Below are 17,203 nucleotides of genomic sequence, written 5' to 3'. Positions count from 1 at the left end.
ATAGATGAAGACGAGTACAGAGCCCTGATGGACACCAGCAGAGAGAGGGTGAGATGTGGAGGTGGGAATGGGAGACTGCGGTCAGTGAGGTATGGGGAGATCTAGGGCAAGCGATGCCAAGAGACGGGAGAGATTGTAGCACGAGCGAGTGGTGGACTGTGTCGAAGGCAGCGGAGGGTCCAGGAGGAGGAGCATTGGAAGATAACAGGTCATGGAGGGCGCTGTGGTACTTATGTATGTGTAGCGGCATACATTACGGGTACATTCACACCGTAATATGCGTCTCCCAATAATCCGCCAGTGTCAACAGGATGTGACGGAAGTGAAAAAACGCTATTACTGTAGTGCGGCCTGCCCGTGCCATCAACCGACTGCTGAAAAGCAAACAAGGAGCTGATTGGTGGTTTTCTCCTGCGTAACCGCATCTTAACACTTATAAGGGGCGCCATTACTGGTATTTATGGTGGGCTCCAAGGCAGGTGACTAGAGCTGGCAAATGGCTGGCACGCATAGGGACCATGCTGGCACTAAGGCTGGCACAGTGGGCGAGCTTTGAGCCTTTTGGGCTGCTCTCTTATAATCCTGTGTGTAGGAGGGGGGCACTTACTTATTCTATACTGTAATTACAGGCATACATGCAGCTAAACCCTTCCCTATCCCCTCTGCAGACCCCGCTCAGCTGTGATAACAGCCCCCTGCTGTCAGTGTCACAGCGCCCCAGGAGCACGTCCTCTCCTCAGCCCAGCTGACTGGGAAAAGGAGCCTCGAGGGATGCAAGCCCCGCCCACCAGTGACTTCCCGGTATCTGCATCAGCTCCAGTCCCCGCCCACTTCTCGTCGCACGTAGCGCGCTGCTTTCAGTTCCTCCGAAGGTGAGAGGCGTGTCTATGCAAATAGATAGGCGTGTCCTCTGTGCCCGTCACTCAGCGCTGTTGCTGCGCTGCAGGAGTGTCACTACCCGGGAGAGGAGGAGAAGGAAGGAGCCGAGCGGCGGCCGCGCTCTCCCCGCACATCCCCGCATCACCGCCGCCACCTTATTTATTCCATGCACTCTTTTATTTTCCTATTATATTTAGTGTAATGAATATTTATATTTATAGCAGAGTCAGCAGAGAGCTTGTTCTATAGATCTATTCTATATACAGAGGTTATTGCAGAGATATATGTGTATTTATTACTGAGAGGATACAGGGAAGGCAGCTGCAGCCATGGCACAGCCACAGAAGTTTTTTGAGAACCTGTCTGGAGCTGGTAAAGCAATTGGGGTCCTGACCAGTGGAGGAGATGCCCAAGGTAAGGTGGCAGCATGCCGTGTGCCCATATATACCCATACATTCACATATGTACCCATATATATATACACATATGTACCCATATATATATACACATATATGGTAATGTCTGTAAAGCACTGCGGAATATGTTAGCGCTATATAAAAATAAAGATTATTAATGTTATTATATATACCAATATATACCTATATATACCCCATATATACACGTATATATACATATACACATATATACCCATATATATACATATACACATATATACCCATATATACCCACATATATACACACATATACCCATAGATACACACATATACCCATATATGCCCATATACCCATATATCTACCCATATATACACATATATATATATGTATACTCATATATACACATATGTACGCATATATGCACATATATACCCATATATCCATATACACACATATATACCCATATATACACTCATCAGCTGTCTGTACACAGTGCAGGGCCCTGGGGTCAGTGTCAGGGAGGCTACAGTCAGTGGCCACACATAGGCCTCGTATAATCCCCATATAATCCGCTGCAGTCTTCTCCTGTGATGTAGCAGAGGTGAGTGTGTGCTGGTTCTCACTGCTGCACCTACGATACTGATGGAAATGGCTGTATAGATTGTCAAGGTCAGGACTCATCAGTCTGTGGTCCCCGGTTTGTCAGCTGTTCTGTACATTATATAATACTATTATGATATTTTCAAAAACAATTCTAGAGGAATCTGCGTATAATATATACAAATCATCAGTAATTAGCAGAAGCGGAGGGACCCCGACCACTGGGGGTGCACACAGGCCCTGCTCGCACCTGCATGCTGCTCCTTGGTGTGACACCGGCGTAACTCAGGGGCCCATCAGTAACCCTGACTGCAGGGACCCGCTACATGCAGATATTACATTTACCTGATGATTTTCTACTTTGCTCGACATAGAGAATCATATCTATGGGGGGTTCACTCTTACACAGGGTCCCACTGGGGGATTCGCCTGTTCTGTTCCCCTCTGGGCTAGTCGGAGCTTGGGTGACATTGGTGGCAAATCTTTACTGATAGGCATGTCAGAGATGATGCCCGGCCAGCTGTGCCCATGCCAGCAGCCTAAACAGCCTCATTCCGGCTCATACAAAGTCCTTAGAGGGATTCAGTGGTAGCTGTTTGGCTGTAGGCCACCTTGGGCAGATAGCAGTGCTCCTGATGAGTATGTGAGTGGTGACGCTAGGATCCCTCCCATTCCACTTCATTCCCAAATTGTTGCATGCACCCAGCTGACAGTCAGTGGGTGGCTCTGCAGAAAGTGCAGAAGCATGGAGACTGGAGGCAGCAATGGCAGAGCAGGCACCTATGGCAGGAGGCGGGTCCCTGCTTGTGGCTGGGTGCTGCTGCATTGCGGGCTTTTCATGTCATGACTACACTGTATCTTCACATCCTCCCATTCTCCACCTCCCACACACTTGGCCTAGTTCCTATGCTCTCCAGCATTACTATTACTTATTAAGCAACATGTGTTTTCTCCTGCTTTTGTGGAACTACACGTGCCAGCATAACCGTTTGTTTCTGGCATTTACAGACTGGTTATCAACACAATTAGCAACGTGCAAAAACCTCTAGTTATGACTCCCATAAAATGATTTTAGCATTGATCCAGAGTCTTAGGGTGCGTGTCCACTGTCCTTATTTATGGTGCTTTGGACGGAGCGGAAAACCTGCTCCGCCAAAAGCTCCGCCCCCTTCTGTACGTGGAATGATTCCGGATGTGTTCATTGCACACATCTGGAATCTCCGCACCCTCTACATAAGGCCCTGTGATTTTCCTTGCGGCGACAGCGCGGCGACTCAAGGTAAACAGAAATGCTGCGTTCTAAAAAGACGTGCCGCATGTCCGTAAACGCAGGGCCGCTGGATGCGTGTTCGCACGCATAGTGGAGACGGGATTTCATAAAACCCCCTCCACTATGCTGTAACATCTGGACACTGCGGGTTGAACGCTGCGGTTGTACTCAGCGTTCAATCCGCAGCTAATCCGGATGTAATACTGAACGTGGCACATACCCTTACAATAACCCTAAAGTCTTCCCCTTATAAAAGAGCTGCCGAGAGTATTCACACGTAGGCTAGATGGAGAAAAGTACTGGGATGCCTACACATTACGCCGGCAGGAGCATTCTGGATCCTCAGGCGCTAATCTGGAGCTGGTCCCTCCTTTCCAGCTGTAACAGCATCCACTCTAATGCGTAGGGTTTCTACAAGCACCACTCTATGTGATGCTTGGCATTGTGCTTGGTGATGTAAGGCTTGCCATGAAGCTCCCGGCACACAGTTCTTGATGTTGATGTCAGAGGAGGTTTGAACTCTGCAGTTATGGAGCCAGCAGAGCGTTGGTCACGATGCCCCTCGGCACGTGGCGACCTCGCTCGGTAACTTTATGTGGTTTTCCAATATACAAGTTGCTGTGATTCCTAAACACTTTTCAATAATACAACTCGTTAATTGTGGAATATTTAAGGAACATTATTAAGGCTACTTTCACACTTCCGTCTTTAGGGATACATCGCAATTGTCGTTTTGGAGAAAAAACGCATCCTGCAAAGTTGCCTGCAGGATGCGTTTTTTCTCCATAGACTTGCATTAGCAACGCATTGCGACGTATGGCCACACGTCGCATCCGTCGTGCAACGGATGCGTCGCGTTTTGGCGGCCACGACGCACAAAAAAACGTTCAATGTAACTTTTTTTGTTCGTCGGGTCCGCCATTTTCGACCGACCCCCGGAACTCCGCCCCCTCCTCCCCGGAACTCACAATGGGCAGCAGATGCGTTGTAAAACTTCATCCGCTGCCCACGTTGTGCTGCATTTAGCACAACGTCCGTCGGTACGTCGGGCCGACAGTTTGCGACGGCCCCGTACCGACGGATGTGCCTAAGGCCGGGAACAATGGGAGTGAGTGAAAACCTGAATTCAATGGTTAAAGGGGTTGTCCACTACTAGGACAACCCCTTCTTGAACTAAATATTTGGCCCTGATAAAATAATAAAACCTGTACTCACCTCCCGTGCCGGCACCATTCCAGCAGTGTCAGCACTCGCTCTCCGGGGCTCTCGTGCAGTTGTTGTGACATGTGACCCCTGCCCCATTCAACGCCGGCGTCACTGTCTCTGGGTTAGCTGCAGCCTCTTCATGTTCAATCCGTACGAAGGTGGAGACAGTGACGCCAGTGCTGAATGGGCGCCGGGCTCATGAGTCACAACAACCACACGGGAGTCCCGGGGAGAGCGAGTGCCGACACCGCTGGAATGCCGCCGGCACTGGAGGTGAGTACAGGTTTTATTATTTTATCAGGGCCGAATATTTAGTTCAAGAAGGGATGGTCCTAGTAGTGGACAAATCCTTTAAGGCTGGAGCCACATCCGATGCTGATGCGATATGCTAATGATTGTCTGCTCCACCTCTGGTGGGAGCCGAGTGTCAGTGCGCTGGGCTCCGGTCCTCTCGCATGAGGGAATCGCAGCACAGTTGTGGAGGAGACGGTGAAATTCATTTCTCCATCTCCTTTGCTGCCGGTGATGGCGGGAATCGCACGGCATGATATCCGAGTGCAGTGCGATGGTTCACACACACACCCATAGACTTCTATGAGTGCACGCAATCTCAGGATGCATGCATTTTTTCCTGTCCTATAGCGATCCGATTGGAGCAGGAAATAAAAAACACCATTCTGAAGAGAAGCGTAGGATTAAACTGGTACGAGTGCAATGGGATTTAGAAATGGGATTGCATCCATCCAATTTAATCTCAAGTGAGAGCGAGCCCAAAGGCGCGTCTCCCAATAATTCTTCCATCTAAAGCCGCATGCACGCAGTCAGTATCTGGTCAGTATTTTACCTCAGTATTTGTAAGCCAAAATCAGGAGTGGGTAAAAAATCCAGAAGCGGTGACATGTTTCTATTTTATTTTTCCTCTGATTGACCCACTCCTGATTTTGGCTTATAAATACTGATGAAAGATACTGACCGAATACTGAACGTGTGAACGTCGCCTAATGGATGTAGGTAAATGTATCGGAACCATTGCTGTATGATTGTGTGAAGAATCCACTTTCTGCTCTGAAATGGCTGATAACAGAGAACAATAGATTGTATGTAGTGTGGTATATGCAATACTATATATGGAATTATTAGAGATATGATAATGATGAATACCATCATACATTGTGCCAAATGTCAAACTGAGCTCTGCTCTATCTGCATATCATCGTCACATAGTTGCAATCATCAGAATCCCTGATCGGTTGCTATGACTTTTTTGATGATGATGATGGGGTTCAGTGTGCCGGTGATACCCTCCTCCTGCTGTCGTTCTCCTCCCTGCCGCTGGCCCTTGATGTGTGTACGTGCAGCAGTGGGAGTCCTTGGAGAGCTTCCTCTGAGTCACACAATCTGGGAGGACGCTCTTGTGGGGAGCATCCCTCTCATCATCATCACCTCCAAATGCATTTCAAGGTCTCGCCACTTTGCAGTACCACCTAATCATGAAATAATATTATCGTATTAATAAAACATCATGTATTCCTGGCAGTATATGTTATGTTTGTAAAAGTGCTGTGAAATTAATGGCGCTATATAAATGCGTAAAATAAATAAAAAATAAATCAATCTGTCTTTGCAGATGTAGCAGAGTCAAGTATGTCTTTAAGCACATTATGGCTTCTTCTTCATTACTTAGCCTTAGGACATTCATATACAGTATGTCCTATATATATATATATGTCATATATATTCATCTATGAAAATACAGTAAATAGGATTTGCAATTTAGAAGATTTATCGCGCATTTGTCCCATTGATTGACTGATGCATATGATGTGCATACAAATGCTTTATAGATCATCGTTACCTCTGCATCCATACAATGTAAATGTAAAGGAGCAGAGGTAACGCCATGCCTATCTTAGGAAAAATACAATATGTCTGCTAGGATTGAAGTTCTCATTTGTGTGTTGGGTATTGAATAATGGGCATATACCGTACAGGTGGTCATGGTGCATATCTAACATCAGCCTGACATGCAGTTAATGCATAAACTTGCACTGTCGAGTTGATCCGACACTCGGATCCAAATTGAACATGATCCAATGGCTTTACATCACTCCATTCATCGCTCAGCATTGTGCTTGGTGATGTAAGGCTGCATGCAGCTTAAACTCATCCAGTAAATTTGCCAGATCACAGTTTTGTGTTGATATTAATGCCAGAGGAGGTTTGGACTCTTCAGTTATAGAGTCTGCAGAGCGTTGGTGACTCTTCTGCCCTCTGCGCCTCCCTTTAGGAGGGAATAAATGCCATGATCTGACTTACTACATCATTGATATCCCGCTACTACCCACTCTGGTATCAGTGAGCTCTTTAGATTGACCCATTCTTACACATATGTAAGTTACGGCAGATGGTACTGCGAGGGGCTGGATGTTATACACTGGCGGGCGAAGGGATGGATATTACACACTGGGGCGAGGGGCAATATGTTGTACACTGGGGGCGAGAGACCATATATTATACACTGGGGGCGAGGGACTGGATATTATACACCGGGGACAAGGGGCCGGATGTTTTACACTAGTGAGACTGGACGGATGTTATTCACTGGTGGTGAGGGGCAATATGTTGTACACTGGGGGCGAGGGACTGGATATTATACACTGGGGGCGAGGGACCGGATGTTTTACAGTAGGGAGACTGGGCGGATGTTATTCACTGGGGGTGAGGGGCAATATGTTGTACACTGGGGGCGAGGGACCGGATATTATACACTGGGGACAAGGGGCCGGATGTTTTACAGTAGGGAGATTGGGCGGATGTTATTCACTGGGGGCGAGAGGCCGTATATTATACACTGGGGGCGAGAGGCCGTATATTTTACACTGGGGGCGAGGGGCTGGATATTATACACAGGGGACAAGTGGTCGGATGTTTTACACTAGGGAGACTGGACGGATGTTATTCACTGGGGGTGAGGGGCAATATGTTGTACACTGGGAGCGAGGGGCCGGATGTTATTCACTTGTGGCCTTATACGGAGGGAGCCTAGCATACAGATATTATGAATAAAATATAAGTGAGGATATCTGTGCAATATGAATATTTAATCCTCATTACTTTACTGTAGGTTATTGATTGATCATTGACCTTTGTCCTTGAGACAATGAAATGTGGACAATTAAAGGGATTCTGAATGTCCAGTCATGCTCTTCAAATTGTATTTTCTGTGAAACCCCAGAGCATTTCAGAGATAAGTACGGTATACCAGGCTGCAATTGTGCATCCAGGCTCTGATTCATTCCACCTGAGGTTAGGGCAGCATGAATTAACTGACAGGTTTCCTTTAAGAATTTAAATTGCTAGTTGCCTATTTAATGGCGTAAGGCTCTGTTCACACCTATGTTGGGGGCTCAGTTGCAGTTGCATATTTGTCAGATAAAATAGCTCTACATGCAGCACTGTGTTTGCGGTATAATGACAGACACAATGATGGCACCTGTGACTGTTGATGTCATGTGATAGACCCTGCTTTCTGTCATTTTCAGTTTTCTGGTGAAGTGATGGCACACAAGATCGGAAACGCCAATGGAACGCACACAAGGTGTCATACAAGTGTAATAATGGAAATATCTATGTGCCTGTATTAGAGCTGCAAGTCCTACCGCTGACCTTATGACTCGATCCTTAAAGGGCCACTGTCACCCCCCTCCAGCCGTTATAAACAAAAGAGCCACCTTGTGCAGCAGTAATGCTGCATTCTAACAAGGTGGCTCTTTTAGTTTTTGGTTCAAGTATTCCCAAAATAAAGCGCTTTGAAACTTAGCCAAAATACCTGTCTTTAGCCAGGGAGATGGGTCCTCACTCCCCAGCTTCAACCGCTACTCTGCCGTCACTCAAATCTTCAGGGGCTTTCTTCGCCACCCCCTCCACGCTTTTTTCTCTTCAAAACCGGCGCCTGCGCTGTGTGTAAGCTCTGGCCGTGTGATGTCCCAGCCAGGCTTGCAGACTGCGCCTGTGCGGGCATTGCGGCCACCCACCTTGGGAATCCCAGCCCCGCAGTGTGTTATGCATTATGCACAGTGCGGGGCTGGGATTCCTGGGCATGCGCACTGCGTGTGTCAGCCACTCACCCAGGTCCCCCGCCTTACAGCGTCTGTATACTGTATTCAACTGATCGTCAATGCAACAGTCGTCCATGGGAATCAGTGTGTAGCATTTACTTGCAACATACATACATAGGATTGTAAAGCTCTGTTCACATTTTTGGATTCCCCTTTTTACAGGATCTGGTTTTATGTGGTTGTTAATGAATCCAAAAAAAGTCTGTAGACTTTGAATGGTCCCAAAATTGTTTAATGAGCAGAAAATAGCAGAAGGTCACCTTATTCTGCCTGTGAGGAGCATCCAAAGCCTTACAAACGGAGCCATGATTCCAATGTGATAGAGCCTACAGCTGACCATACACATTAGATCAAACTCCACCAAACCTTCCAACCTCATATGATCAGCTAAGTGGATTCCCCATAAAAATGAGGTATCCCATAAGGTCTTGAATCAGTTGTTGAGGAGTATTCTGGAGCAAATCCTCCATTGGAAAATAGCCCCAAGATCTGGTACCAACTTATTATTCTATCTCCATCGAAACACAGCCAAATTGAGCAACGATGGTTATGGATGAGTCAAAGGAGATAGCTTTCACCCATGTGTAACCTCAGTCTTAGACTTGAGTACACGTTGCATAGTTTTGGCGTTGTTCAGGTTCGTATTCATTTTATCCTTCTCCTTTGTTTTGGAACTACGGTAATCTAATTTTTGGTTAAGAATAAAATAATGCGGCACGATTGCCTTGTTCGAACTGTAAATATTTTCCAGACACAAAAGGTTCTTAATTAATATGTAGATTTTGGGTTTATTGGAATTTGGGACAACGATTAGGACGGATTAGGAGGATAACATTTTTTAAATAATTACGTTATTGACCTATGAAAAAGAAATGAAACTGAAGACAACATGCATCGCGAAGGATTTAAGGACTATGAAGGTGAATTGATCTGTGGTAGAAGGACACCAGGGTGCACTAAAAAAGTTCTGGAGCATCAGCTGTGACCCTCTGCAGACATGCAAGGTCATTAGGATGAATGGACAGAATATTTAGAAGAGAGATTGTATTGTGGAGGTGGGGCGGCTTCTGTCAGTGGAGCCTGTAGGGAAGTATAAAACAGCAGGCCCTTGGCTTAAAATAGACCTTTTATGCTCCAAATTTAGAATAAGTAATATTGCTTCGTCCTTCAGACTCTTCAGAAGGAAGATGAAGTCCCCACGGTATTTCTCTGTAGTCAATATAGGCTTGGCCAGTGTCCAATTAAGGTACATTCTCCATGACGCCATCATTGATTGCTCCATTGTCTAAATAAACAATTACTGGTACGGGTCATGTACTGGCAAAGGTGTGTGTGTGGGTATGTGTATGCACACCATATATATTGGTCCCACCACTAAATTTCACACATACATAGAGATTCACCCATGTTGTTTTCACACTGCATTGTGCTTTTCTTGTTTTTCTTTGTCCTACAAACAACAGCGTTGATGAAGCTCCAAATCTGTCACATGATGGGTACCAACAATGTTTGACGGACACTATTGACTTGTAGAAGGTTTGTTAGGTTCCCTCATGATGCCTGTTGTTTTGATGGGAAGAAAAGTTCAGTATGTTACACTATTCCAGTTATCAAATGTGACAGCAGCTACCACCACTAATAATGTGAACATAGCCTTAGGCTGGCCATATTCATTATATAGCCATTAGTGATGAGCGAGCGTGCTTGGCACTGGTCAATAGTTGGTCAAGCATCGGGGTGCTCGGGAATGCTTGTTACTCAAACAAGTATTGTGGGTGCTGGAGGAGAGAGATTTTTCCTGCCTTCCCATCCCTCCTGTTAGGGTCTTACGGAAAAGTGCTTGAGATTTCCATTGACTTCGATTATACTCAGTACTCGAGTCAAGCCCATCTGAATGTCCAACCTGCTCGATTCGAGTACCAATCACTCAAGCATATTAGCTAATAGCTATCGAGTGAAGGAGTGATCATGAACTGGAGCCTTGGAAAAGTACCCACGCTCGAGTTCATATGAGGACATCCAGCAGAGGGCGCATCACCGCAACTCAAGGTAACTACAGGTCACCCAGCTTTCCTTTCAGTACCCGGGGATTACAGGCACGAGCGAGTGCATTAGCACAGCTCCTGGCTGTAAAATGATTTAACCCCTTCAGATGGATTTACATCGTGGGACGTTACAGATCTACAGAAGGTATGTATATTGTTGGTTTATTTTTTTGAATTTGTTACAGAACGATGGTCTTCAGGTGGATTGAGAGAGCAATAAAATACTAAAACAACCTGTGTGTTTATTTCATTAAAATACTTTGCAATATTGTGTGTGTGTGTTTTTTTTAACCATTTCATACAATTGGATTAATAATGGATAGGTGTCATAATTGACGCCTCTCCATTATTAATCTGGCTTAATGTCACCTTACAATAGCAAGGTGACATTAACCCTTCATTACCCCATATCCCACGGCTACACGGGAGTGGGAAGAGAGTGGCCAAGTGCCAGAATAGGCGCATCTTCCAGATGTGCCTTTTCTGGGGTGGCTGGGGGCAGATGTTTGTAGCCAGGGGGGGGCCTAATAACCATGGACCCTCTCTAGGCTATTAATATCTGCCCTCAGTCACTGGCTTTACCACTCTGGCGGAGAAAATTGCGCGGGAGCCCACGCCAATTTATTCCACGATTTAACCCTTTATTTTACAAGCAACAGCACCCACATTTTGCACATACACACTACTAACATTAGTAGTGTGGAATATGCAAAAAAAAAAGGGGATATGAGATGGTTTACTGTATGTAAACCATGTCTCATATCATGTCGGGAAGGAGAAATGAAAAGCCGGCAATTGAATTACCGGCTTTTCACGTATCTCGCGCTGAATTAAATATAAATACAGAATATATATATATATATGTGTCTTAATGACATATATATATATATATATATATATATATATATATATATATATATATATATATATACTGTATATATGTTTTAACGAACATTTGAGCACATAAATCCATTAGATGTCGGTTTTGCAAGCCTGCCAGAAAATATCGCAGTACGGATGCCATACGGATTACATACGGAGGATGCCATGCGCAAAATACGCTGACACACCCTGCCTACGGATGACATACGGATCACTATTTTGGGGACTTTTCTGCGTATTACGGCCGTAAAAAACAGACCGTATTTACATACGCTGAGTGTGACGCCGGCCTAACACGTGTTTTTGTTCCCATATTATGGCTGTAAATCCCGGTCCATCACCGATCTGATCACATTAATTAATGTCAACATCATCATAGATTTCCATGATGATGTAAATTTGACTGATCAGGCTCACATTTGGGTTTTTTCACATGCTGCATTTTCACATTTTTATTTCTGTACGTTTTTGCCATTGAAAAAAATGCAGCGTTTTACAGCACCAGCAAAATAATTGAGATTTCTGAAGTCTCATGCACACTCTGCTTATTTTTTCCTTGCAGATTTATAAAATCAAAGAGTTTTTTTAAATCTGCAGCATGCCAATTTTTGCAGCGTTTTTTATCCATTCAAATAAATGGGAAAAAAACACAATTAAAAAAAACACATGCAAAAAATGAGTATATTTTATGTACTGTTTTTTTTTCTGCCAATTTTTATTTTTTTTTTATTGCAGAACAATCTCCTTGTACACAGTGCTTTAGGGAGAAAGCACAAAAAACATACATTATCTGCTAATAGATCTTTTTAATTCTTAGGCCAGGATCACACAAGCGAGAAATACGTCCGAGTCTCGCATGGTAATACCCGGCACTGCCGCCGTCACTCAGGAGCGGAGAGTGCGGCCGCATAGCAATACATGCAGCCGCACGCTCCACTCCAGAGAGACGGCGACAATGCCGGGTATTACCATGTGAGACTCGGACGTATTTCTCGCATGTGTGATCCCGGCCTTACATTGTATTACGTTTTTATTCTGGAGTAGTTTTTGTGTAGAACATCAGGGGTTTGGATGTTTTACCCATAACATGAATTCTAAAATGCATCTCTTCCAGTTTACCTGTTTTTTGCCGGTAACAGGTGCCAGATTACCTCGTTTACCTGCAACCTCCTCATGTCCCTTTTTGGACCCTATTGGTTTCTTAGAGCTTTTTGGAGAACACCCAGATCATGACTTTAATCCACATTTCCTATTTCCTTAAAACAATGATTCCAGACTAGGATTAAAGAATAATTGATCTTGTAAAAAGACGCGTGCGTTATAATTATAGGGACGATTATATAGAACGAATATGGGAGGGTCCCTTTCTTCTTTGGTGACTGAAGAAAACATAAGGCCCCTGTAAATCCCATAAGCCTATTATACAGCTATGAAGCCGAGCATAGTGTACATTCATAGTATATTTATAACACCAGCGTCTTGACTTTCCAGTTTTTTAATGTACTGGAATCTACGCGAAGAGACAGGTGCCAGATTTTGCAAAATTCTGGATTGTCATGGATGGATAGCAATAGAAAGACCCCTATCGATCAAAATGAATGGACAGCTGAAATCGAGGTCCACAATATATACAGTATATAATTATATACATTTCTCTGAATACTGTCCTCAGAATTGGGCCTCATGCACACGACTCTTTTATGGTCCATGCTGTGTGGATTTACAATATGATGAAAATAGAAATCTTTGGGCCCAAGCTGTTCCTCCGACCAATCCAATAGTTATACATTTTATCGGATTCTTATTTTATCAGTACCTGTAAGCCAAAATCAGGAGTGGAAGAATCAGAGGAAAAGTGTAATAGAAACACGTCGCCACTTCTGTATTTTTTCCCCACACCTGGGTTTGGCTTACAAATACTGAGGTAAAAAGCTCACCAAATACTGAACGTGTGCATGTGGCCTTGCTGTGTATATAAAGTTTTAGGCTATGTGCCCACGAACCGGAAGTAGCAGTGTTGTGGATGTAGCGTATTTTCACTGCGTTCTATTGAACACAGGTGAATCCGCATTTGCTCACTGAACCACGCAGATTTACCGCATTGAATATATTTCTATTAATGAAATTTCTGTTGTGGAGCCTAGCGTTTCCGCAAGAGAAATTGACGTGCTGCAGTCCTGAAAAAAGCACCGCATGTCAGTGTCCGCGGGTGATCCGAGGCGCACATACACGCATAATGGACATGGGATTTCTAGAAATCCCATCTACTTTGCTGTCACAGCTGGTTTTGACACTGTCACACCCACCGCAATTCCTGATCGTTGTCACGTATCCTTAAGGCCGTATTTCCATGTGTGAAAAGGCTGCTTTTTTCACTGCATTTTAACAGCAAGTATCTGCTCCAAAATACGTAAGAACAGTCTACTCTGATTATTGTATTTTTTGTATTCACTTCCACCTTTTTTTCCTTTTTCCATATATTTTTTTCAGACTCCATTGAAGCCTGTAGGTGTAAAACGCACCAAAAATGCACAGTTCAACAGTGTCAATTAATGCACAGTGGTTGATTGAACTATTAAATGCTGCAGATTTTCTGCACAAAAAACTCAGTGAAAAAAACTGTGATTATGCTACGTAAGAACATGGCCTGAAGGGTTTTACCAGCGACCCTCACTTTCTCATGACTTTATGTCAGTGGGTGTCTGGGCGCGTGCACAGCTAGCAGGTGGCATGCAGGCACTTATTGACACAGCATCCTTTACGCACTCCTCATTATGCTTAAGCGAGGGCCGCAGGAGAAACCCTTTAAAAGGAAACTGGGGAGATTTGCTAATTAAATTAACCTGCAGAAGAAGCAGGGTTAATAGCATTATGAAGGTGCCGCACCTGGGAGAAAACATTTCTTCTGGGAGCCGCCGGTTTTCAGTCATTCATTGCAGAGCCGGATGTCAGTCAGTGTCGGGGTGCTTACAACCATGTATCTCCGTTCTGTGCGCGGTGACTGTAATTGCTTTATGCACGCCTACATGACTGAAAGCCGGCTACTAGATCCTTCAGTGTGGATAGGCAGCTCATATATTTGGCAGCAATCGATGGAAATAGCACAGTTCACTGCCGAGAACAATGTTGGACAAACCAATAGATTATTTCACCTGATGAATGAGTATTTTGCGCATTCATTGGATAATTAGCAGCATGATTAGACTTCATGGCTATCATGAAACAAGCGTTTCTAGGATCCCTCATTTACGATAATCGTGCAGTGTAAATGCACCTTTTACTTACAGTAACTCATTAACGTAATAACCTGACCAACTTCTTCCTCAGAAATTCAGGAGGAGGCAAAGAAGTCAGCATCATAAGACATATATTCACCTTTAATACTATTTTAATGCCGTAAAACCTTTTAATCTAGCAGCCTGTAATCCATAAAATTTAATAAACCAGGGTTTAGTGCTAGAACTTCCTGCAATGTCATGTGGAATTTCACAGCACAAGAACCAATGAAGCAAGAGAAAAGTTTTGTGTAGATGTTTTGTGTTGGGATTTCTTCCTCATAAACTCCTAAATACCTTTCAAAGAGTGTCTGAAAATCTAGATTATCCAATAAATCAGTTTCTATTAGGTTCCTTTGGTGACAAGTAAAGAAATAGTACTGCAGTTCTTTATCTTTTACCAACTATGACATAAAGGGTTGACCCTTGTAGAAACTTTCTTCAATAAATTGTGAAAGTCATAAAAAAAAGTATTACTTTCCCTCGCTGGGTCCAATGCCAGCCCTCCGTCAGTGATCAGTAAGCTTGGCGGCTCTCCATGGGAAGAGTCTCTGAGGTCAATGATTGTCTGTAACTGTAACATGACTTCAGCGCTACAGACAAACAGTAGAGACCTATGTAGGTTATAGAACAAAGTTTTCTGAAAGGGGAAAACTCCTTTAAAGGGGCTGCCTAATTTTTCTTCAGGAGTTCACTGCTCATCTGCCTCCCGGCTTCTAGGTTGCCGAGAAAGGTGCGGAAGATTGCCAGTCAACAGAACCAAAATACTGATTTGAACTAGCTGCAGCTTTGCCTCTGCAGCGTCGGAGGAACCCACTGAAACTGTCCACATCCAGGTTGCAAGTGTACACTATTTCTTATCGACTGTAGAAGTGGTCGGTAACCTAGGCAATAAGCAGTAAACTATAAAATTTAAAATTCCTCTGTTCTTGAGAAAGATTTTTGATAAAAGGTAAATTGCAAAGTTGCTTGTTTGTTGTAACTTTGCCCATTTGAAAAGATGATGACCATATACATGAGATAGCTATCAACATTCTTTTGGCAGAAACGTTTTCTCCTGACACCGTCATACACCATTTGGGAGAGAAAGGAAAGCCAGACACCTTCGCTGAAAACAAAAGGATTGGGCATTAAATTTCCACTTGCCAGATCCATCTCTCCCCAATATCACCCGTGAGTTAGCAGGCCCCCAACACATCAGATAGTCTGAAATTGATGGGTTCTGATGACTAAAGTGTGTGTTACCTTTACAACCTGCATTATAGTCCAGCGCTGCGTTTTCAGTATGGGCTCAATAGTAGATCTATGGGTCCATTAAAGCAGTGTAGACCCACAAACGTACTGTGGAGCTCGTACACCGATCTGTGTGCATGCCGAATACGCCATTAAGCCATTTTAGAATTTAACGCCCATATTTTTTATACTTCTCCTACTATTATTGGTTGTTTGCAGTAACATCTCACTTTTTCTTTCAGGTATGAATGCAGCAGTCCGCGCTGTGGTTCGTATGGGGATCTATGTTGAAGCCAAAGTTTATTTTGTCTATGAGGTAGGTATAATCACTTTTTTTTTTTATATATAGCGATTTTTATTGAGATCATAAAAAATGGATTAATATGTGCAAAGTCCAGCGAGTGTTTAGTATTGCAGCACACGTTAATTTCCAAGAAGCACAGAGGCCAGGAGATTGGAGATCTTATGATTCATTCAATTCCAGGCTACTCTTTTAATGATGATTACAATGAGAAGGTTCACATGATGATGTAGGTGGAACATTCAGGCTGTGTGCACACGTTCCTGATTTTTCGCGTTTCTTCGCTATAAAACCGTGAGAAAAACGCTCACATTAAGCATCCTATTAATAGAATGCAATCCGCATTTTGTATGCACATGCTGCGTTTTTTTCCGGAGCGGAAAAGCATTCCAGAAAAAAACCCAGCATGTTCATTAATTTGCGGAATCGCGGGGATTCCGCACACATAGGAATGCATTGATCCGCTTACTTCCCACCATGCGGGAAGTAAGCGGATCATGTGCGGATGGTACCCAGGGTGGAGGAGAGGAGACTCTCCTCCACGGACTGGGCACCATATAATTGTTAAAAAATAGTGATATACTCACCTTCCGATGGCCCCCTGAGTCCTCCCCCCTCTCAGCGGTGCACGCGTCGCCTTCCGTTCCCAGGGATGCTTTGTGCGAAGGACCTGAGATGACGTCGCGGTCACGTGACCGTGACATCATCCCAGGTCCTTCGCACAAAGCATCCATGGGAACGGAAGCCGTTGCGTGCACCGCTGAGGAGATTGGCACGCCGGAAGGTGAGAATAACCTTTTTTTTTTTTTTCATTATCATTTTTAACATTAGATCTTTTTACTATTGATGCTGCATAGGCAGCATCAATAGTAAAAAGTTGGTCACACTTGTCAAACACTATGTTTGACAAGTGTGACCAACCTGTCAATCAGTTTTCCAAGCGATGCTTGGAAAACGCTAGCATTCTGCAAGCTAATTACGCTTGCAAAACGCTAGTG

General features: G+C 44.2%; 1 protein-coding gene across 3 annotated transcripts in view; it reads left to right on the top strand.

Annotated features, from left to right (window-relative positions):
- The first annotated feature begins 950 nt into the window (after window positions 1-950).
- Window positions 951-17,203, top strand: part of PFKP (phosphofructokinase, platelet) — a 92,742-nt gene continuing 76,489 nt past the window's right edge. For all 3 annotated transcript variants that reach the window (XM_077268538.1, XM_077268537.1, XM_077268539.1), the window contains exons 1-2: window positions 951-1,293; window positions 16,147-16,220. In XM_077268538.1, coding sequence (XP_077124653.1) covers window positions 1,209-1,293; window positions 16,147-16,220 — 159 coding nt within the window. In that variant the 5' untranslated portion in view covers window positions 951-1,208. The remainder of the gene's footprint in view (window positions 1,294-16,146; window positions 16,221-17,203) is intronic.

The sequence above is a fragment of the Ranitomeya variabilis genome, chromosome 6 (assembly GCF_051348905.1).
Source record: "Ranitomeya variabilis isolate aRanVar5 chromosome 6, aRanVar5.hap1, whole genome shotgun sequence".
Lineage (NCBI taxonomy): Eukaryota > Metazoa > Chordata > Amphibia > Anura > Dendrobatidae > Ranitomeya > Ranitomeya variabilis.
This window is presented reverse-complemented; position numbering and strand designations above follow the sequence as displayed.